The sequence below is a fragment of the Numida meleagris genome, chromosome 4, assembly GCF_002078875.1.
Source record: "Numida meleagris isolate 19003 breed g44 Domestic line chromosome 4, NumMel1.0, whole genome shotgun sequence".
NCBI lineage: Eukaryota > Metazoa > Chordata > Aves > Galliformes > Numididae > Numida > Numida meleagris.
Window position 1 is genome coordinate 11,889,253 of NC_034412.1, and position 24,543 is coordinate 11,913,795.

The 24,543-nt window shown below is 37.2% G+C and overlaps 1 protein-coding gene across 10 annotated transcripts in view; it reads right to left on the reverse strand.

Annotated features, from left to right (window-relative positions):
* Nucleotides 1-24,543, reverse strand: part of SPHKAP (SPHK1 interactor, AKAP domain containing) — a 72,037-nt gene that overhangs the window by 37,488 nt on the left and 10,006 nt on the right. For 9 of the 10 annotated variants that reach the window (XR_002438005.1, XM_021394746.1, XM_021394742.1 and 6 more), the window contains exons 2-3: nucleotides 15,960-16,062; nucleotides 8,759-8,869 (exon numbers count right to left, since the gene is read on the reverse strand). Coding sequence is in view for 8 of the 10 variants with exons in the window: in XM_021394746.1 (XP_021250421.1) it covers nucleotides 8,759-8,869; nucleotides 15,960-16,062 (214 nt within the window). In the remaining 2 variants the exon portion in view is untranslated. Of the gene's footprint in view, nucleotides 1-8,758; nucleotides 8,870-15,164; nucleotides 15,294-15,959; nucleotides 16,063-24,543 lie in introns of those variants that run through there. The other variant, XM_021394748.1, reaches the window with a different exon arrangement.

The following is a 24,543-nucleotide window of genomic DNA, read 5'->3' on the forward strand; positions in this document are numbered from 1 at the left end:
CCAGCTGTGAATATTTTCTTCCCATTAAGACTTATTCATTTGGATTTGATGTAATTAATTGTCACTTATGACTTAAAGAAAATATGCCAGTACATATTTATGCCTCATGCCCCATCTGCTTTCTCTTGTGCCCTGTATACTCAGTGTTTAACAAATTTCTATATGCATCACACTGCAGTTCATGTTACAGGGAGCCTATGGTTACAACAGTAGTAGGAAGTTATAGACGTCCACTCTGAAGGCAGCACAACAATCCCAGTTCTTGAGAAATCAGACCACGGAGGCACTGATAATATGACAGTATGAGATGCTGAAGGGGATACAGCAGCAATTCTGCATACAATTCTCCCAGTATTCACAACCCTACTTACAGCTTTGTCAGAGTTAGGCTAAGCATCTCAGAGTGAGGCTAAGTATCTCATTCTCTTAAATACAGATAGGACTCTACTGCTGTATGAGAGTGTCACAGAGGGAGAGGAGAGAAGATGGGAGATCCAGGCATAACATAAATGAGCACCCAAGTCTAAAGCTACAGAGGAAAGAGAAGAAAGGCTGTTGTGAATCTTCCCCCCCTCCAATTCATATGGAAGCTTTCGGTTGCTATATAAAATGTGTATATGTGATGCTGAAAATGTGGAAATGCAACTCTTCATAGGTATATTTCATTTCTGCCTGAATATTAGCTCATATATGAAGATAAGTACTTCTAAGCCAAATATGGACAAGACCACATATATTTTGCAGAGTGTACAAGTAATCCCTTCTACAGAGAGGTCACTCTGCCTGCACTGGGTTCCATAAGGCAGAGAATAATTGAAGAGAGGGGTTCTTGTTTCTCTGTGCAAGCTAGAGAGGGGCTCTCCGGAAGGTGCTAATCCTTACCACAGCGGCATGAACACCCACACATGTCTAAGAAAGGGCTAAGCCTCAACACCACAATTTAGCCTATAACTGTTGATTCCTATTCCTTGTCAGGATATAATTAAGCTATTGTCAGGCTGAATAGGAAGATGAGAGTTAAAACTAAAAATACCTCTAGTAATTATGGCTTAGATCTGAAATGCAAATGCCTGGATTTTGATTTCAGAAAGAGACAATGCTGTTACGGAAGATGCTTGAGTAACAAGTGAGTGAAAGGTATAATAAACACTCTTGTGATTCCCTGTCCATAAGACAAAATGCTGAGGGTGTATATGCAAGGGAAAGTAAGCATCTTGGTATGTAGATTTGTCTGTTTTATGCAGAGAAATAGGCCTTAGCTAGTTTTACTAGGAAATGTTCATCTTCATTCGAACAAGATTTAAAAAAAAAGTTTCATCTATGCATGGTCACTATTCACAAAAGTATATTCAAAGATTTTCCTGAATTATGCCTGAAAGCATAAATATTGTTTTGATTTAAAACAAACAAAAAGCCTCCTTTGGGTTTCAAAAATGCATTTAAATACTTGGCTTGCTGATGAATATGAAACTTGGGAAGAGACATCCTCTTTTCTAAACTCCTGTAAGACTAGATCTCCAGCCTTCAGTAAGGGCATCCTCTCCTCTGGAAACTCTGGAGAATATATGGAGATAGAGGCCATGATTAAGAGAGATTTGACCCTCAAGGGCACAGGTTTTCACACCCTGACGTAGTAACTGCATTATTGCAAAGGAGTTACCTTGAATATCCAATACCTCCAATATCAAAAAAGTTGATGTAAAATATGAATAGGTATATTTGTACCTAAACTTCTAAAGATGCATGATGTCAAATCTTTAAAAAGACTTGTGTGAAATAAAAGGATAGAAAATACTTATAACTGAAAAGCGCACCCTCTTTTTTCCTTATAGTACACCTTGCCAAGGATTTTCCTTTTCTGCATATGTTATCATTTGGATTCATTTGTAAGAGCTGTTTCCTGGACATTTCTATCACTTGAGTGAGTACTGGCATTTGCCTGACAACACAGTGAGATGATTCAAGGAAGAATTGGCTAGAAAATCTAATTTCTTAATTTTGCAATTCCATTTCTATGTGGCTTGGCTTACTGCATATTCACACAAATGCAAAGGCAGTAAAAAAGATGAAGGGGCTGGGAAAGAAGGTGAGACCACAGAAGCCCTGATTCAACCAGCTCAAATTAGTGCATAATGGCAATTTTAACCTCCCCCTGAATCTGTTTAGAAACTTGATAGCTGAACTGCCATAAAATTGACAATGCCTGAACATCTGCTTAGGATGGCCAAACTGTGCAGCTAGTTCTGAAAACCTAGCTGTTAAGGTGACATTCTTCATTATCTTATTAAACAGAGATCATAGAAAACATGATCCACAATTACAACACCTGTTCATTTTCTTAACAGTCTGCTTCCTTTCTCACCAAGGCAACAGTCTTGCCATCCTTGACTAAAATAGTCATTGCTTCCCTTCCTTGAGATGCTAATGCCTGTCTCCCAAACCAAGCATGCTCTCTTGTACTCAAATAACCTGCTAACTGCTCCATGCTGCAGTTCTTCCTCCACCTGTGCTGTTGATGGATTAAGGTTCTTCTATGGAGCATCAGTTGCCTATTATTGTCCCCACCACCACTTCTTTCCTAGTCACATCTTCCTCCCCTCTCTGTTGTGCTACCACCAGTAATTGTGAGACAGCTTAAAGAACCAGTGCAATTGGCAGAGGCTCCGGCAGAAGAACAAGCAACTAAATAAGAGTGTCTTTTGGCAGCAATTAGTTTGACCTAAATTCATTCTGCTGTCCTTTGCCTCTCCCGCTACTCTGGCCATGTGTTCCTGCTGCTCCCCTGGGCTGAACCTAACCAATATACAACTTGTCATGGTTTTATGATTTTTGGTTATTGGTATTCCCCATCATAACATCATGTAGTGCACTGGGAGATAAAGAGTTAATGCTCCAGTTCCGTGGATCGTGGATAGTTCTGGGTACCTGGTTCTCAGAAGAGATGAAGAACTACATCTCCCAGAGGTCTGTTTGCTGTTCTGTTACTATTTCCATTCAGAGGGAAAGATACAAACTGTATGCAGATCATGAGACATCCCTTTTTGATCTTTCAGCTCATCCCGGCAGTGTCTCTCTCCCTAGCCGTCTCACTGCCAGCATTAAAGTCTTTTGATTTTTGGACACTCTCTCTCTCATTTTATTTATTAGCTTCAATTTTAATTATATTGTATTCTATTGTGTTATCTTGCATTCTGATATCTTATTTAGTAGATTTGTTTGTTTCTCCTCAGATTGTTTTAGGCCCATCTCCCTACCCTTTTCCCCTTTCCCGCAGCATGGGTCCCTGGGTCCCCCCACTCCATTAGTCATGGAACCAGGCCGAACCAGCCCATAAACCACTGACAACAACTCCATGTGTGCATGTATACACATTATATACATGTGTGGAGTATTCTGGTGTGAACATTTAAAGTTACAGAGTAGGAGTGCTTGTAAGAGGAAAAGCTGCTGGACTATTTCAAGAATGTTTCAAATCTTTAAATTCTTGTTTGAAACTGTTCTATCACTCATCTGTCTGCAAAGCCAGATTTTTTTTCAGTTATAAGGAGAGACAAAAAGATATAAAGACAATCTTTAGAGATCTTTTAAAGTATTGGGATCTCAGTATTTTAAAAACTGGTATCTTGTTATGCTGAGGCTGAAAATAAGCAGTTTTCTACTGTTTTATTTTGCTTTAACTGAAAAGCAGGGAAGTTCCACCAACCATTTCTATCAATGCTGTTTAATGATGGTAAGTTTGTTTCTACTACTCCAAGACACTTGGCACAAAAATTTGCAGCTTTTACATAGAAGAAAGCATTTCTGCCCAAGTCTGGAAATCCTGTTACCCCTAACAAAGAACCATGCTGCTTGGGAAGGGAAAGGTGTATTTTCTTGGAGCAGTGGTTCTCAAGTGCAATTCCTTGTAGGCTGCCAGGGAGCAGGAAGGCCTGCTTTCTGCAAAGGCATTGAACAGAAAAATGTCAAATCTTAAAATCTCTTAAGAGGAAGGATAAATGAATTTTCTGTGTGCAATACTAAGACTTCATGCTTCAGGAGAGTATAATATTGGATATTAGGAAAAATTTCTTCTCCAAAAGAGGTCAGGTGCTAGAGTGGACTGCCCAGGCAGGTGGTTGAGTCACTGTCCCTGAAAGTGCTCAAGAAATGTTTAGATGTTGTACTAAGGGACATGATTTAGTGGGGACATATTGGTGGGAGGTGGATGATAGGACTAGATGATCTTGGAGGCCTTTTCCAACCTTGGTGATTCTATGATGCTAGAAGACGAAACTATAAATCACCTAAGGAGAAACTTCAGTTTCCTAACATGTACTAGCATAAACCAACCAAACACTTTGAGCATCAGTAAATAAATATTTTAGCTCTGTGGAGGGAAAGTAGGGACAAACTACCTATCAGGTTTTTCTTCTTATCTAAGGTTTACTCGCCAGCAGGTCCAAAGCAGAGAATATTTGATGTAGATCCAATGAAAAATATAGTTTGGCACAAAGGAATGGACAAAGACATGAAAGTTCATTTGATGGGGTCTCTCTGTGAGATAATAAGAAAGTCTCATTGCAAATATTTTAGTCACATCTATAAGTCATTCTGTGCAGCTTATGAAAGACATTGTCTTATAAATCCATACACTTTATTCTATTTGACAGATTTTGACTAAGTTCTCATTTAGTGTAAACAAACAAAACAAGACTTATGTAATTAAACTACATTTAAAATTGATGCTATCTAATTATGAAAATAGCACAAAACTATGTACTTAATTTGCAGCAGTAAACTGTTGCAAAGAAGTGTCATTGTTAATCATCATTTAATTTAATGTTTGGTAATTGCTCATTCTCTTAGGATGAAAAAATTCAGACGCTAGAGTATTCTACTACATACACTCATAGCACCAGTGTAGAAATTCTTCGTAGGAGTCTAAACTTTTCAAGCAGACAGCATGTCAAAATCTAATAGGATCACCTGAAGTAAGGAGGGTAGCATGCTTCAAGGACATCTTAAAGAGATCTGCTATGACCTTCTATAAGAAAATGGCACTACAACCTAGCATTCACTTCATTCTCTCCCACCAGGCCTTCATTTCAAGCTGTCCCTTCCTTATTAGCCTTTGTGGGAGTTCTTCCTACAAAGTCTTAACAACTAATACAATTAGCCCTGTCCATTCAGACTAAATTCCAGTGCACCTCATTTTATTTCCCAAGTGTAAACATGTTTGGACAAAAGTTTGCTCTTGCACAGCTACTGAAAGTAGAAGAAGAAAATTAGGGTAAGACGGTCTTTCAAACTCTGTTCACATCATACTAATAATACACATAACACTTTTAATAGATAACGTACCATGAAGCTGGCACAAAGACAGAGAACAGACATAACATTTAGTTATTATTTCTTCCTATGACTTCTATTGTTCATCTTTGCAGATGTCCACAACCACTGGATTAAATATGGACCCACTAGTGTCTTTTCTATCATGATGGACTACCAGAACTTGATGTAATGAAAAAAATGTATCACATGAGCACTTCTGTTTTCAGAGCCCAGGAAAAGATGTCCAACTTAGGCAAATATGAAATACTATTCCTCTAATGCAATTTATTATTTTCATATCGTAATACGTAGCTTTTCACTAAGCAGTTTGGAGTTTAATGGACTATTGCATGCACTCAAATGTCCATTCTTCTTTAAAAATCTCTCTAAGGAAGAGCAGTCTGTTATAGCTAAGTGTTTAATGTTTTAATAAATCAATGTTAGTACACTTGGTGAGCATATGTAGGACAGGCACGAGTCTATTTTTACTTGTACTAAATGTGCTAATCTGTAATGGGAGATAATGAACACAACGTTTATGAAATCTATGTTCATATAGTCTTGTTGCATTTATAGTTATAGTGAGATGAGACATTACTAAACATAAACTCTTCCAAATGAAAACTGAACATCATAGCTAAATGTATTACTAGTTATCTTTAAGAAAAGTACCCATTAATGATGTGGTACAATTTAGATTTCTTTTTTTGTTCTGCAAATCTAATGGCAACTTTAAACATCTCTGGCACTGCTGGCAACAACAATTTAGAAAATCTCCATGAAAAAGAAGAGAAGAATGTATTTTCTGTTAATGGCAGTCTGGTTTGCTAGCTATTGGAGAAGCTAGGGAAACTGTTCCATGTTCATGTTCTTCCTTATTTCTGCAGCCTCCACTCATGTAAAATCAGACATTGGAAAAGACTCAGAACAAAAGGCGTGCTGAGTAGACTGCTGAACTAATGCTTAATCCTCACACAGTCGCTATGTGTTCCCTCTTCTCCAGTTTGCTCAAGCACCGTGCCCATCCAAATACACCACTGGCATACCTGAGGTGGGAAGAGCAATTCTGAAGAAAAAAAAAAACAAAACCAGTGTGCTTACACTCTAGTCTACATATTAAGTTGGATGATTAATGTAAAAGTTTCCTAGTGTACTGCATTAGCTTTGTAACATTTTAGGCACTTAAACTAAAATTCTGTCCTGTATCTCCACTCAGAATAAATTAAACACGAATATGAACAAAACTTCAGTTCTGCTCATAAGTGTTAGAGTAACTATTTAGCAGTAACTCAAAAGCTTAGATGTTTAGGAGCTTAGAAGAACTAAAATTCCAGGACACTAAACCCCTTTCTTGATGTGAACAGGGATGTTACAAAATTACATTATCTACTTAGCTTCTAAATGCTCTCTGTACATGATGTTTTAATTTTACTTAAAAATTGTAAATCCTACCTTGTGAATACAAAGTCATACAGTTCAATACAATCTCTATTTCAGCACAATCTCTTTTCTACTAATAATTGCAATAATTACAGAATGAACTAGGTGCTAAAATCTTGCTTTGAAAATTACAGAACATTGTGTGTGTGTGTGTGTAGAGTAGGCACTGTGTTCACAAAGCTGGACAGGGAAATCTGGCTGTTTTCTGAGCATACTATGCAAGGAGTGAGAAGGCAATAGGAGAAGATAACATGGCAGACCTTGTCTTGAAGCATACCCTGGTTATCCTCCCAAATAAGAAAGGGGTCTGTCAGGATGAAATACAGAATAGTAAAACCAAGCAATGGTTTTGCCTTAAAAGCAATCCTGACCACCTGCTTGATTATCCTGTTCTGGTCAAGAATATATTCAAGATACTGCTCAAATCATAGCTTTCCAGCTGAAATTGAACAATGTTGTATACTTCGTAATAATGTTTGGGAGACTGCATGTAGAATGCTTGAAGAACAGAAAATTGCACTCTGTCTGTTTCTGGGAATCCTGGAAATCAGTATCACTGAACAGTGCTCTTTAATATTGTCAAGGTTTAACCCAGTGGGTGGCTCAGCACCGCACAGGTGTTTGCTCACTCCACCCCTTCCCATTGGGATGGGGGAGAGAATTTAAAAAAAAGCAAGATAGAACTCATGTGTTGAGATAAAACTATTTACTAAGATAGAGAAAAGGAAAGCGAAAACAGTTATGACTTTATACATGTATATAAATGTATATAACAGGTGATGCACAAGTAATTGCTCACCATCCCTTGACCGATGCCCAGCTAGCCCCCTGAGCAGCCGAAGAGAGCAGGAGATGAACTCCCACCCCCTTCAAAACTCCTTCTGCATGATGTCATATGGTATGGAATAGCCCTTTGGCCAGTTTCAGTCAGCTGTCTTAATTCCATCCCCCCTGCAGCTTCTTGGGCCCTTCACTGCAAATGGCCTTGGCTTAGCAGGGAACTATAAACATGGCCATGCTAGCAACATTGTTTTTCTCCTAGAACCAAAACAAAACATCACACCAGACACTCTGAAGAAAACAATTCCATCCCAGCTGAAACTAAGACAAATATCCCCTCCCTTGTTTCACCCAGCATCATTCAAAGTAGAGACACAGGAATCTGCTCAGTTTCTCACCTTGTACCTTTTATGGTTGCTTAACATCACACACTACTTAAGTTGTGCATTTTGATCACTGTATCTTTTGGGAACTCGTAGTCTAATGAACAGCATGACATTTAGTCCTCTAACCTTTGACTCTATTCCTAAAATCTCTAAAAGCACATTTCCTAAGTAATTCTTTCTAGTAATGTTCTGCTCTCCTGAGTCCTTTCTTGAATAAAACACTATTACGATCGCAGCAATGTAATGTCATTCAGCTTCATAAAGATGATGTGTAAAGAAACACAACTCCTATTTTTTCAAATACAAGCTTAACTGAAAGCTGTTCTTAACTTAATTGCATTATAATCCACAATACATGCAAATCTAAATTTCATTTCAAATGTAGAATTATTCGAGTTCTTTAGCAGCTTCTCCTCACCTAATATGGAAAGAGTTTTCTCCTTAATTGTATCTCCATGTCTTCAAGAACACTCAGCAGCCTTTTAAGCATCCACTTTTCCCAACCTTTCCATTAACAAGTTACAGTTTGGAATAATTTTCTCTTTAGCTTATTTTTCTCTGTTGTTAGTCACTGACTATAACGCATAATAAAAATACAGGGAAACCTCTGAAGCAATCTTTATTAATGTACTGTGTATTGAAATCTGTATGCATTTTTACTTCGGATATTTGCTTTTAGCAGAAAGCCGGAAATTACAGAAACTGTCAATACATTGACATAATTTTGGAGTCGGTTAGTCATTGACTTCTTTTAATTTAGCATATACTCTAGACGCCCACACACCCTGCTCAAATAGCTCTCAATGGACATTTCCCCAGAGGAGATTACAGTGTGTACTTACTGAGGCACAGTTGCTTTCTGACTTGTCTTCCAGAAAGCCAATTTGGCATGGTGTCCTCTGATTCTGCAGCCAGTAGTCTGTTGATTCTAGCAGACTGTTACTGCAGAGAATCTGTTAAAATAGTTAAAAATAGTTAAAAATAATTTAAAATTTACTTAGTCCTACTGTGCCTGAACTCTGTTGTTGGAGCTGAGAAAATCTTGCCCAAACATTTTTCTGGGAGGCAAGACTTGGGATTCCCATTCCCTTTAGACTTATACAGTTAATGTACCTGGGATTCAAGTGACATATAGCCCCTGAAGTATTGGACAATTTTCTATAAGAACTAAAAGTCCTTGAAGGAGGTGCCTTAAATAACCTCAACAAATAAAACATTTTTATTGGAAAACAGTGCTAGGAGTTTCGTTCTATGTTAAAGTGATAAACAAAGACTTTGGGAAAACTAATCATTTAATTATACCACAGTATACAAACTTGAAGCCTTTACGATTTACTTCATCTCTCTGTTTAAAATATAGATCTATGCAATTCATTTTGCTAGCAGCCTCATTTCCAAGACTGCCTTGGCTACAACTTCTGTCTTCTTAAAAATATTTTTCTGCTTTTGGAGAAGCTGAAGTACTTGAAAATTTCCGTAAAGAATACTGACCTCAGCCAGTACCCTTAGATCAAGGCTTTTTCACAGAGAGAGTTCAGTGTCTCTATGCTGACTCTGTCCTACAGCACATGCCACAAGCTTTGCTTGAACAAAAATAAAGTTAGGCTAGACATATCTGTAGATTATAAAGAGGCAAAGTCAGTTTTGCAAGGCTGGTGCTTTAGACTGAACTAAATTCCTTGCTGCCCCTGTACTAATTATGCACAATTTTCAGGTGGGTCAAATTGCCTTTTTGATAAACAGACCTCTAATATGTTGCTGAAATGTATCTGCAGAAAGTCGCGCTCAGAAAGGACTGCCTTTTTGAACATGGCAACAGATTTCTTTGAAATACCAGTAAGTCTGAAGTGACTCATGGATCTGGACTGGTTGTGCCCAGACATAACCAGGAACTGTGAGTGCAGCGGCGACACAGCCAGAGTCTCTGACTGTACAATTTGCTGGGGCTAAAGAGCCATATCATAAAACAGGCAGGCTTGTACTTTATTACATTTACAGAACCACTACAGAAAGATCCATGACAAGCAAAAGAGACAGATGACAATATTAAGAATTACTTGTTCCTGTTTGCCCTTTCATTGAGAGCGTTAAGTCTAGACCAATTTATCCTAATTTCCATCAGGGATGGAAGTGGAACTGAGAGGCACAGATAGTCTAGGGGTTGAATTCCTATGCTGACAAGACTGTGTTAAAATTGAGAAGTTGTCTCTTTCCATGCATTCATTTTATATTTAATGGAGTACAATGGACAAATAGTTGAGGATGGTGAAGCGTGGGAAGGAGAGTTAATCACATGGACAACTTGAGGAATCTTATTAGCCAGCAGAGATGTATGCTGACCTCCTGGAGGGAGTGTGCTCTCTGACTGTACAAAAAGCCTATCAGCCTAGCTATCGCATCTCTTCACTAAATTCAGCTTAAGGGATGTATTTCAGGTGATGTGATATTCTGAAGCAAAAGAGAAAGGATCTGTCTGCATGAATTAACCCACAGGTTGACTATTTGGCATGTTTTTTCCCATCCTTCACAATTCTTCCATGAAAAAGAGGGACTTTTATTATTTTTGAAACAACTAATTAGTATCAGGAAATAATAGCAGCAATAGTGATGATACTCATAGAACAATTTACATGGCTTATCATTCCCAGGCAGAAATGTTAAGAAGCATGACTGTGAAATGGATGTATATTTTCTTCGTATTTCTGGCAACTGTGGAAAAAGGCTGTACTATAGCTCTTAGACCTTTACTTTAATAATATTTCAAAATATACTTTTGTTGTCCTACCTGGAAAAAAATACCTACCCACAGTATTTTTCATTATCTTACCACATAATTTGCATTGATATTTCTCTCCTACTTCAGGAACATTTGCTTTCTAAGCCTAGATCAATTCCTTATGGAGTGAGAAGAACTTGTCAGGCCACTTCATTTCTCAGGGAAGATGAATGAGTGTGGAAAGCTGATCTGGCCAGCTAACACAATTTTCTAATACTCAGGAGCAACCCAGAAGTAAGCATATTACCACACACAGACCAACACACACTCTAATTTTTAACTTTTTGTCAGAAAGTGACATAGTTAATACTGCACTCCCTGTGGGATGGATGACAAGGACTACCACAGCTCATACATTTGGCCTTGCTTCAGCGCCTTCCTTCAGTGCCCTCTACAAACATTTTGCACCTTTATGGTTATTTTTACTTTGTGCAGAAGAGGGTAGGTTGATATGCGAACTCTAGCCCTGCTATAAGATTTCTTCCAAAAACAAATTTAGGGTTGACAAAATACTCAGAAAAAACTATTGTGCCCACAGACTTTGTTCTGAGAATTACAAAGGCTTGTGATTGCTTAACATCTACACCAGTTTCTTCTTGGGGACTGCTAGCTAAACTTGTTTACCAGTTTGATGACTCTAAACTCAATAAATTTTATAGTACATTGTCTTAGTGTGAATAGATTTGTACCATCATAACTCTGAGTCTAGATGGGAAAAACAGTATATGTCATATAGCAGAGAAACAATTTCCTTCTAGCTTTATAAACTGTTAGCCTTTTTTTTTTTTTTTTAAGAAATGTTCTCAAATGTGGAAACACTGAAACATTATAAACTGGTTGGTAAAATATTGCATCAAATATTTTTTCCAAATAGTACAAATTTTCCAAATAGTAAAATTCTGAAAATTTTATGAAGAAAAAGAATTTCATCATATACATATACCTACATACATATATATCTGATGTCAGATTTCATCCGATTCTAGATCTTCTCATCCTCAAGGATTGAAGTTCTTATGACCTCTTAGACATGATTTGAGTATATAGGAAACAGTCCTCTTTAACTGAAATAGCTTTTTCAGTAACAAGAAGTTTTGTCTCATTTCCTTAAAAATCTTACTGAACTTGTCTTTAGTCTTAACAGCTTCAGATCTTTCTTTCCCAAATCTCAGACAGTTTCTGAGAAAACGGAATAGGCAGAAATTATCAAAAGCTTACTACTCCTTTTTGTAAAAGTGCTCAACCAATATTTCTCTTCAGAACAGCTAGAACATAGCAGATGTATATTGTAGGTGATTAACTCATGAAATGAGATGGGCATTCCAAATTTCACCTAGTTTTCTTCCTGTGGATGTTAAATCACCGTTGGCACATCTATCTTCCTTTCAGGAAGCAAATACTGGTAACGCACTATCAGAAGTAATAACTCTCCTGAACAACTGCTTCAGGTCAGGTCATTGCTGTCAAGCTTGAGGGTTTATTAATTCCAAGGCTTTCCAATGCATTTAATTTTTATATGCAACTTTTCATAACAGACTTTAAGTCAAGGGTAGAGATTATTACATGAAAGCTATGACAGTACGTGATTTTAGTAACCTTGAGGAGATGAGGAGCATTAGCAGGGTGTTGCTCTCCCTGGCCTATATTCTGTTTTCAAATGTGCACAAGCAGTGCTGGACACACACTTGAGAACGCAGTCAGAAATGTGAAGAAGGGTGCAATGACATTTTTACTACTGGAGGTCTTAGAAGATCGTTTTCAGCAATTAGAATTTGAAGGAGATAGGTAAGAAAAGCAAAATAGGATGTACTCCAGCCCATGCAGCAGGAGATGGGAGAGGTCAGCAATCGAAGAAATACAAGTAGGCCCAAAGTCATCTGGAAAGCCTCTAGAAATTACTCAGAAAAGACAGCACTGTGGGAAAGGGAGGCATATGGGAGCATATCGGTGGGAACTTCTTGCTCTGATTTTACATATATGTGAATGGTGTTCAGAGGACAGAAGGTGACATTTGAGTAAGCAATGGCTATGATGAAATGTAAACTTTGGATGAGTTTAAGCTCTATCTTATGAAATACAAGGTTCCGCATTATGATCATTACAGATATGTTATTTCTCAGATCTTTCCCACTAACATTTCTAGTGAGGAAGGATAATTTGGGCCACTCTGCAACGCAGATCACTCTAAGTTTATGCATGCCTGTTGTGCAAAAAGTCCATAAATTGAATCCACATGAACTTCTGGGCATGCTTCTTTGGTAGTAGACAGCAATATTATCATGGTCAAAGACACACACGTTTGGGCAAAGTGAATTTAATACTTCCAGGACCTGACTACTGTAGGACAATTCTACTTGGTAACTGTATAAAATGGGAGTTTGCAGATGTGTTCAAACTTGCAAGAATATTCATGCTTTTAAGAAATACACTGAAGTCCTTACACTACAATAATGTATGACTGCAATGGCCAACTGTGTATAAGTTTGAGTGAGATTGCCCACTTTATTGGGTAACTAATGAAATGCAATGTGAGGATAGTTATTCCTCAGAGATATAACTCTGCCCATACTTTCTAATTGCCATTTTTGTATTTAGGACCTTTTCAAACTTTACTGAGCTGCTCTGTACCAAAATTAAGAAACCTAAACTTGTACTACTTCAGTGGTCATTCACCATCTTTCTTTTACATGGCCTACACTTGTATCACCAGTGGCATAATTTAAGAAAATATCCTCCTCTCATCTTGTATTTTCTTCATTGTCACCATGCTGAGACAAGTTCTAGATCAATCCCATTAGCATACATGGGATTTGCTGAATTCAGTGAGGTTGCTTCTGATTTGCAACGGCACAAGTGAGAGCAGAACTTTATTCACTGATCGCACTTATGCTTAACAGCTGCACGCACTATACTGCTGTATGTCTGGTTCAAAGCAGGATCATCGCACTCAGAAAATAATTCAGGATGAATTTGCATCATGCACGAAATGTGGAATCAGCAGTAATTCATGGTTCTAAAAAAAAAGTTTTCCACTCTCATCTCAAGACTCAGCCGTCAGCATTACTCAGTGTGTTGTGAATCAATGAACTAAATCAGCCTCTAGCAGAGTGTAGATTAGAAAAGTCACTCTTTCCCAGAGGAAAATATTGCATACAAGTTTAGCGTAACAGCTTCCTGCTCCCTGATTTAGATCATAAGACATTAAAATACACTATCTATCTATAACTGTGACAACATTAAATAGGCTCTGCTCCACAAATGAAACATCTGCATCTTCATGGCTGATCATCTTAATTGCTTTGGTTAATTACTACTCATCAAAAAAGACATGAAAGTGGGACATACAGAATAAGATGAACTATCACAGGGCACACCTGCATTTGTTCAGATCGGTCTTTGTGGTAAAAGCCCACATCTCATATGGTTCCTGACAGGAGCCATTCCCATTCATACCAACTAAAATTACTCAAACCTGCAAGTGAACCATTTAAACTGTTCCCTTGCAGCAGGAACTCACAATTTCACTCCAGCATCAATTACATATGTAACTTAAAAAATTACTGTAACTAATGTAGGATAAAAGAAAAAATAATAGCTTACTTTGATTATTTTGCATCCTTTTCCACATACACACACACACACACACACACACACACACACACAAAAAGAACACTAACACATACTGTGACAAAGCTGTAAAGAAGCCCAAAATATCCTGCTGTTTGTCAGAAGTGCTGGCAGAGGTGAATCACTTCTTCTAGTGTGTCTAACATCATAAAATTGACTTGTATTACAATGAAAAGTTCAAATGTAAGAGAGCAGACAGACGAAGCAGCTCTAAATCAAAAGGTAAAAGCAAGTCTGTAAGAGAGTGGTGCTTCTGCAGGTGACCATGCTGGGAACATTTATAAACACAGTGGTGACACCTTTCAGTGCTGTGCCACTGTCCTTCAGTCTGACATTAAACAGCCAGCTCAGATTAAAGAAACCTAAGATGTTCAGGCACGTTATGAACTTTATGCCCATTTCTACAGACTCCAATTAGTGTCAGCAGTATTTTTTAAAAATCACTTACCTTTTTGAAAATAAGCGAACTCTTTGAACAAATGAAATACTGACGTTTTGTCTTTTGTCTTGCTGGGATGGGTTAGAAATGCCCAATTCCAGCATACAAATTAGTCTATTGAGGCTTTTCTTTTCAGTGATTTTACATTTACTGAAATTTCAGTAGACAGCCAACACTCAACCCTCACAGCCACAGAGTGGTTTTCAGAAGGATAAGGAAAATAAATCTTTATCTTCAACATGTTTTATCTTTCTATTTACATGTATACACTGTTATTTATTTTGGAAAAAAAAAACACAAACAAAAGACAAGTATTACAATTAGTAGTGAGGGAAGAAAAAAATCATTATGGGAAAACTGAATGAACTGTTTTATAGTATTTTGTTGAAAACAGATGCTTTCTTACCAGCTCTAGAATTATGCCTATGGGAAATAGTCGAGCTCAGATGGTTACTGCAAATTGAGAGATGAAAGATGGCCTGTTCTCCACAATAGGTAATGGCCTTCTCTTGGACTGCACTGCCACAATCTGGCCCTGAGAGCGGATGGAAGCATCCAGAGTCTTGACCCATGTATTCTCAATTGTACTACATACATTCATAAACTACTGTCAGTCATACCTGACTAATCCTAACTACATACAGACACATACAGGCACCGCTTCCTTGCCTCCCCATCCTCTAAACTAAATAACTCATATAAATCCATTTTGAGGCAATAAAAACAGCAACAGTCAAATCTATACTACTTCCTTGGTTGCTGAAATCCTCTAGTAAGATATCAGGGAAGGCAAAAAAGCTCCATTACATGAAGGACCCTGTATCATATTGACCTCAGAGAAGCTAAGCTCTTGGACCCTCAGGCTGGGTCCCAGAATCCTGCAAGCTATCAAAGAGCAGTCCTGAATTTATTTGTGCTCTTTACAACTTTTATACTTTGCCAGGTAACAAGGAAAATGAGAAATACTCAAGGGAAATGTACCTCCCACATGCATATATTTTGTAGCCAGACAAGTATAGACCATGCACAAAAAATGGCAAGATACCATAACAGCATCCAGAATTTATTTTTCTGTATCAACCCTTTTCCTCTTTAGGCATCAGTTAAATGTTGTGTTCCTCAATAAAAGTAAAAGCTAGAAAGCAAAGCTATAACCCAGGATATATATGCCTCTGAAAATAACATAAAACTTGGAAGTTACCTTTTTACATGCTGCTACAGAGCTTCCCAAACTGCTTCCCGAACTGTCTGTGCTGTTGCCTTGGTGCTCTGGGACTTCTTGCATCAGTGGAGATTCAAAGTTGCTGAAGAACAAAAAACATACAAAAGAAACCTCCAAAAATCTTTCCAGTGACTCAGTTACATATATAACTCAAATTATGCAAAAAATACAGTTAATTAAAGAGAAGCAACCTGCCCTAGGTCACAAGAAGCTTTCTATAGCCTCATTAGTGACACTAGAATTCTATTTATTACCTTAATTTTTACTTTTGGAAGACTCTCTTGAACTATGTTATGTGAATATGACCAATGCCTTTTGAAGACTAGAGGGCAGCGCATATAATCACATTTGTCTATCTTGAATACTGTAAAATGTGGTACTAACTTATTTTCATAAACAAGCAGCTTGAAACAGCAAGCAGAATACTGGCTACATTCATTCAGCTTGGTAGACATTATAAAAAGAAGTATTTGCTGCAGCTCATCCTCAATTTTACCTGCCTGGATAGAAGAAGTTAAGGGGAAGTAATTAAAATGTAAGAAAACACAACAGAAGTGGTTGAATTATGTAATTCAGGGAGAATAGTTTGCTATATGGTAGGTATAGAGCAAAGGTATGTCATGCATGTAGTCTGTTTTGTGAGTCAGCTGCACATCCCTATTTACTTTGAGATTGTCTTGATATGATAGACGTAACCATAAAAATAAGCTCTCGCAGCCAAATTATTTGCATTCACAACTGGTACCACCCCAACACTTTACTTTTGGAATAGATTTGGCCAGTCTTGTAAGATTTCCCTCCATATAATAACAGAATTGTTGCAACCTTAGTGGAACTTCTCTCTCCAGACATAATGTAATAGCTATTAAAGATCTCACAGTGCTAAATGCCTCTTTCTCCAGAAATTTACTAGGAAAAGGGTATTCAACACCATCAAGTTCTCCTTTCCAAACTGAGTCTCTAGAGTACTTTTAATTTATTGCAAATTATCTATGAGAGGATACAGAACACTTGCAGATAAACCCTAACAGGCAACCAGGTTACCAAGGCTTAACTAATAATCTCTCATCAGTTCTGACAGGAAGCAGACCATGTGCAATTACCTAGTTTACTTAATTAAAAACTAAAATGAATTTTCCTAAGTCATCTTCACTGATGCTTAAGCCAGTGTGTTAGGAGGAAGTTACATTCAGCTTTTTACCTAAATCCACAGCCAAACATCAACAAGGCTACCTTTCTCTCAAAGATTCACAAACATATATTTTACTTGAGACTGTTTAGGACCGGATATGGATGTTCTTACTCCCATACTAAGTAATTTGCTTTGTCAATAAGGATTTTGGGAATATACGAAGTACTATTCCATAAATATTAAAAACATCAACAACCAAAACTCAAAAATGCTCTGGAATTAGAACTGTGAATGAAAAAAAACCCAAAAATTAGTACTTACAAGTGGGAAGATTCATGAATTGCATGGGAGGATGGAATACACATGTATAAATGAGATCAGAATGTTAACTGACTTTACTTGAAAAGTGTAATACCCCATAACATACTCTAAGATATCAGCATCATTCACATACAGAAGTGGGAGTCTTGCCTGTTTACAAAATACTTCTCCATTGCTCAGATTATGTAGATAAAAATAATTTATCTGCCATTTGAAAACGCAAACTAGCACTTCATAAGCCTTATACTCCATTAGAAGAATGAGGGACATTAAACATACAAAGTCATTCTGGTTTTATATCTTCATTAAAAATACAAACATGATATTCAAGGGTCAAATACTGTATATGTGAAGTACCCTCCTTCCCAACTCCACATTTAGACTAGCTGCAGTCTTTGTACTCTGCCCAGTACTCCCAGCAGAAGCTGTCACTGCCTCTTTTTATAAGACGCATGCCTCATGCAACCTAATAGTAAATTACAAATCATGTCTGACCTGCAGGTTGAAGAACAAGGCTCACTGTTTTCTCATGCTCTTCAATGAGAGGAAGACTGAGTGGCTTTGCTACTGCTTTGTCCCGCAGGGACTTGGTATACTGACAATGAATGCTGGCTTTCTATTATGCTGTGTGCAGGTAACTGAACACATAGTGCTGCAAGTGTCTCTGAGTCTAAAAGCAAAAAAGATGGCAGTATGGCCACTAACTGAGAGCCCTTTTAGACCTCAGTTAAACAGTACAGATAGAATAGTGCATTAAAGCACATACGGAAAATAGTTAAGGAGACATGTTCTGGAGTACAGACAGATTGTGCTGTCTCTGGATCATGGTCCATTAAGGAGTAACACATTACATCTTCCATACAGCAGTAAAGCAGATTTCCCAATCATGTGGAAAGCAAACAGATCTGCAGCATCTTAAAACCGCAAAATCTGTGTCCTTTCCAAAATACCACTTTTCATTTGCAAATATGGCAAAGTTTATTAAAGGTATGTGATGAGGAAAATAAAAGCAGAATGCCAGTACCTGTTCTGAATGAGGCTTCATCTCAGACTGAAGTTCTGACAGGAAAGAGTAACTGCCTTTGAAATTACTGAAAACTGGTAAACCTCAATTCTCTTGTCAGCTATCCCAGTCCTCAGAGATACATTTCATGCCAAACTGATCGATCAGTGCACAGGCAAAATCAACAACTCTGTTTCCCAGGACAAGGGACATCACAGTCAGGAGTATCTGTAGCACTTCCAGGCTCTTTTTTTTTTTTTTTTTTTTTTTTGCCTAAAGGTTCAACTTCCCTGTGCTGTAACTGTAGAGATAAATCTTTATTCTTGTGCTGTGTTGCAGTTCAAATCTAAGGTTGTTCTAGTGCTATGAACTCCAGGTTCTGTTCACAAAGCTGTTCACACAGTCAGGCTTCACAGACTGAAATAATTTTAACAGAGAAATGCAAAATTATGAGTTTTATTTGGGAATAGTCTTAGAATCCACAGCTGATTTTCAGTGAGTTTAGGGATATAAAATTCCTAAAAAATACAGAGAAACATACATAAACACAATAGCCACTGTTGATAGTTAAATGAACACCTTCCAGGTATCATGTGAAGTAGAGATGCAGCAGTGTATACTAATTGATGGGAAAAGAGCATATAGCTGACTTCCTTCAGTTTGGCCATCCAGTATCACACACATCACAGGTCTTTCATCCAACATAGAGCTCAGGTTTGGCTTTTCAACATCTCTTTTTCAATTATTTCATCAGTCAATCAGATCAAAGTTTCCTCTTCTCTTTCTTTATCCGTTAGTCTCCTCTCTAACCTTTAATTTTCAACGTGCATGCAATTTCTTAAGAGATTCTCCTCAGACCATTCAGCTCTGCCACTTCACTCTGTAGTAAAGCCAGTAAAATAAACTCAATTTTCATCAGCTACCCAGAGAAAAACTGTTCTCTCTTTGAGAAGTTGCCTGTTCTCATTAGTTTCTCAACAGCAGAAAGCTGAAAGAAACTGCTGCAGAGATGTTGTCATGTCATCATCAAATGATAACTCTGCATTCACACAGTATACCCATTACTTCAGAACACCAAGAGTTTACACAAAGTACTAGTCTTTCAAGGCATCTGGCACAGGTAAGTGCCTTTTTGCTATAAGGTAAAGAAAGCTATTGAAGGCTTCAGGTCCTAATTCTCACCTTTGCTAGACTCCCGTTGTTTTGTGGAGAATGCTCATCTGACTTAGATGTGCTCATCGGATGTAGAGCTATCATGTATCAAGGCTACAGACTTAATAAGGAATCTGTCAAAGGATGGCTCATTTTGGGACTTCAGTCAATACAGTGTTTAGTAGAGGGTACAAGTCTGTAGTATCTACTAAAATATTCTGTATCTTGTGAGAGAATGATTTCTCCTTTGTTGTCAGAGATCCTAATTTACAGTTTTGAATCTGAAGCTGGGAACCTGGACCAACAGCTCAGTGTTAAGAAGTATACAATTTTCAGTATAATATCTCCATTAATAGAAAAGTTTCCAGAGTCGCTTATTTGCCACCAGATGCTGTTTTACCGATACCAGAATTGTGACTGATTCTTTTTTCCTACAAAGCTAAAAGCTCTCACTAAGAATGCAAACAAATTTCTTGGAAATCAGAGGCCTGCAGCAAATAGCTATAAGATTTATGGAATCAACTGTAATAAAAATCCATCCTTTGTTATTGACCAAAATGCAAAACAAATGCTTCTATTGTCCTACATTGAATAATTCAAAAATACTGACCTCTATGACTCAATACTTAATAAAAAAAAAAACACAGATGCTTCTAAAAATAATTACCTTCTTTGCAGATGTGGCAGATGGTGCTACATCACCAAGAAGAGCTAAATTAAAGAATTCCCCAGGTTATTACTGAAGAAAATTAATCTTGTGAAACAATACCAGAAACTTCAATTTTGTACCATCTTGAACAAGCATAACCTGCTTAAAAAAACCTCACTGCTCAATAATTGTTTCTGAGGAGAAAGTTCAATAAATAATGAGTGACCACTACATAATTTTTTAACAGCTTCATGCTTTTTATTGTGATCTTTCATCTCAGCATTTTGAACACACAAAACGTACTGATCCATGGAAAAGATAATCTTGTTGAAGTAAGCAAACTGAACACTTTGAGGTTTCTCAGTGCCATCAACACCAAGCAATAGTTGGCTACATTTCTAATGCTCTGCTAATGTTTGTACTGAATGCTACTACCACCAAAAACTGTATTTTGAAATAGAAATATGACACAAGCAAGAGCAGGGCAAAATTCTGCAGCATATTCTTAATTTTGCTTTCACAAAGACACCCAAAAGCAAGTCAAAAACAGAGAGGCAGCTAGCTTAATCCAGCCCCTAAGCAAACAGCTTTTTGGAAAGGCATGCAGCGTTCAAGCAGCATCTCTTAACTTCAAAGCCCAAAGCCTTTTGAAGTAGGCACACTAGTCATGCTCTTCCTTATGCTACCTTTCAGATTTTACAGTTTTAAAAATTACCTTTACACGTAAACAGGTCAAGAGTCACTAGCAGTAAAATCTTTAGATGTAGCACTGTCAAGGTTACTATTTTAATCCTTAGAATTGGTTTTGATTCAGTCTGGACCATGTGTATACTTCAATCAGAGCACAGATGGTTAGTCAAACAGATGCTCTATAAATACCTCAAACAAATGTCTTTCTGATTTTTTTTTTATGGATTTGGAACCCATGTGCAGAATATAATCACTGGCAAAACCAGGGCCTGATCTTGCAAGGCATTCATAGACTTGCCTCCATTGGCTGTTACTGACTTCACTGGGAACTGAAAATACTGACCCCTCAATATCAGCTCTCAGTGTCTGATATGTAACCAGGTTGCTAGTGAAACTAGTGCACTGAAAAAGAGTAGAATGTTAAGTCTTTATATTCAGATTGCTCATTTGATCGTGACTATTGGGTACTCTTGATTTACATTTCATTTTTATCCGTGCATTTTTATCACTGCAAAAAATCCAAGTATTTTGCTATGTGCTAATGAAAAGAACAGAGAAAAGACTGCCTATACTATGGCACACCACACAATAAGAAAATCTTTATTTTCCATGTCTACAGAGCCCTGAGTACCCTTTATTCTGTTCCAAATAAAAATAAAAAAGCAAATCTCAGAGCCTCTGCAAGCATTAGCAATGCCTAGACTTCTTCCAAAACATTTTAAAAATATAACAAAACAACAGAAAGTTTTATGGAAAAAATAAATGTGAAAAAAAAGTTGCATGATTTAGTGAGAAATATTCTTCCCTTTCTTCATTTACTGACTAAATTATTTAAGGAAAAATAGCAGGTTTTATTCGCTTCTTCACATTCATCATACTAAATAGTTCAAGCAAAGTACAGATTAAAGAACTGACGATCAGGGGCTGAATGGCAGGTAACTGCTTTTTTATTTTTTTGTAATAGTCTAACTATATTTCAGTAGTTTTCTGAAAGAGAGCCAACCCCTACAAACTTTACAGAAAGCTGAAAAGCATCCTGCCTTTCTCCTCCTGGATCTTGGATTTGACATGACTTTAGGGCAAAAAAAGGAGAATTCCAGGTGGACCTTTGTTATGCTTATAGAAGAATGACTACTTGCTAGGGTAAATTTCTAGAAAAGATAGGCTTGGTCTTTGGTCAGAAGAAGCTTCATAAAAAGCACAAGAGGAACCGTGAGATCTCTTCCTGGGAAGGTGCATGAGTTAAATGAAGAAAAGCACTTAGAATGACATGTAGGATGCCGTTTTGGTAGCCATCTTTTTTGAAGAGTTCCTTATTTGGAGGGCTTTTAGAAGAGACCAACAACTAGACAAGATCTGATGAGGAAAAAGACTGTCTGAACACATGAAAGATTAAGGAACAGATGCTCATATTCACATGGGTTGAAATATCACCGAAGACTGTTTTTCAACCCTAGAATCGAGGAGACCATACCCAGCACTGGAGCACCAGCTAGGTGGGAAACTAAGGCACAGCTGGGAGTTTGAGTGCAGGAGAGATAAGAAATCTCATTAAAGGAAAGATGCTTCAAACTAATTTGTTTGTATGTACCTAACCTAAGTGGGCAGTGCTGATCAGGAAGATGATTTCAGCGATATAAAGACCGAACCCAATCTATCCAGATAGAGCTACTACAGAAAGAACAAAAAAAGGCAGTTTCATTTCCTTTTCAGCAAAGCAATAGGCTTGCTACTACTTAAGCCTACTATGTCAGCAAGTAGCAATATCAGAATTATTTCCAGAAAAAAAATTCGGATTTACTTAGCATGTGTAGCTGCAATGTACAGTAGTTGTCCTGGTACTGAAGAAAGCACAAAGAGAGAAAACTTGGATTTCCTCTCAAGAACATTAACAACTGTGTATTTATTAAGCACCTTACTTCTTCACTTTTGATGGCACTGCCTATACTTTGAGATAAAAATTCAGATCATTGTAGTGCAGTACAGTGTGATATTCCAAGCACATCATCACCTGTTTTAAAATAACAAAAAAAACCCATCATGACACAGATGGAATCTAGTGGAAGGTAGACCATACTGAACACATAACACATGTGCATACAGCTTCCATAGATTTCAGCTAGAATTGGAAATTCATAGCTATTTTTCAAGATGAAGTCAAACTAAGTCCAACAAGCCATAGACCACAGGGTAATTTTTACAAGTCTGATTTAAATGTTTCTTGCATTTAGCAAACAACTTGATTTCTCTGACTGTTCCTCTTGCTATACACAAATTATCAGGTGGGCATTTCAGGAGAACCAGGATAGGACAGGAGGAATCTGGTGACTTCATGTGCAGATGTTAATCTTTGCTTAAGAAGCTTGTTAAATACTTTCGGCCGCTTGTTTATTACATATAGCCAGACTTCACAGTCAAGATTCTCAACTAGCTTTTGCCATAGATCCATGCAGTATCTTTCTAATAATGTGCAATAGAGAAACAAGAGTCAAATATTGACAAAACAGGCCACCAAGCTCAACATGTGCTATCAAGTATTTCTCCAGCTTTCTTGAAAGTTACTTTTTAAAAATCTCAGACATACTCCATAAAGGCTTTTTGGTAATTAAACTCATAACTTAAAAGCAAATGAGTATGTTATACTTTTATTTGAATAGAAAATGCATATAGCTAATCAAAACTTGCTATATGTTCCAATGTTTTCCTTTTTAGACCGATTAGAAATCAAACAGACTATAAAACCATCATTGAAATGTGGTAGGAACTCATCAGGATTATTTGTGTGATAGGAAGGGGAATATCACTTTCATGTTTTGAATGGGTTGTTTCTGAAGTTAAGCAGACTTTTGGAAATTCTTAGTACCAGCTCTGTTCAGGAATTTGCCTTTGGAAATCTCAGAGTAGGAAGGGACTGATTTGTCTCCCAGTATTTAAGGGAGAAGCCTGGAAATTTTCTACTGAAAATGTTTTTGTTTCCAGTCTTTTTTATGTGAAAAAAGTCAAACTGGTTTAGATTTCAGCTAAATCTTTCAAAACATTGTCTAGGGTTATAATGATGTTCATAAAAGCAATATGTTTTTACCTTAGCAAATGACTCCCAAACAGTAAAACACCAGTCTAAAAATAAGTGTCTTCATCTAAAATGGTCTCAGAAAATTCCTACTCTCTTCAATCCAGTATTGTTTCTATGACCACCTGCAGCTATATTCATAACCTACCTAGATAAACGTCAGAGTACATTCTGAAGTTATTTTAATGCTGAAGAATACATTCTGCTATTGCTTATTCAAAACAACTCATATTTTTACATAATTTACATGTCTGAAACATTCCTGAACAATTCCGATTACCTACCAATATCCAGTGGAACACAAGCCTTATCAATTTTGATGCTAGGTTAATATGTCAACAAACAACAGTTTGTGAAAAATTATAGAAAAAAAGGCCTCAAAACAAATGCTTGAGAAGTGTGATTTTTTTTTAACAACACTAACATTATAAAAATGAAGCTGCCTCCTTAATTATCTTGGCTTCTAATAATACAACATGTGCTTTTATATAATTCTAGCAAGATCTGACAAACATTGCCTTTGGTTTAAATTGCTTGATTTTTTTT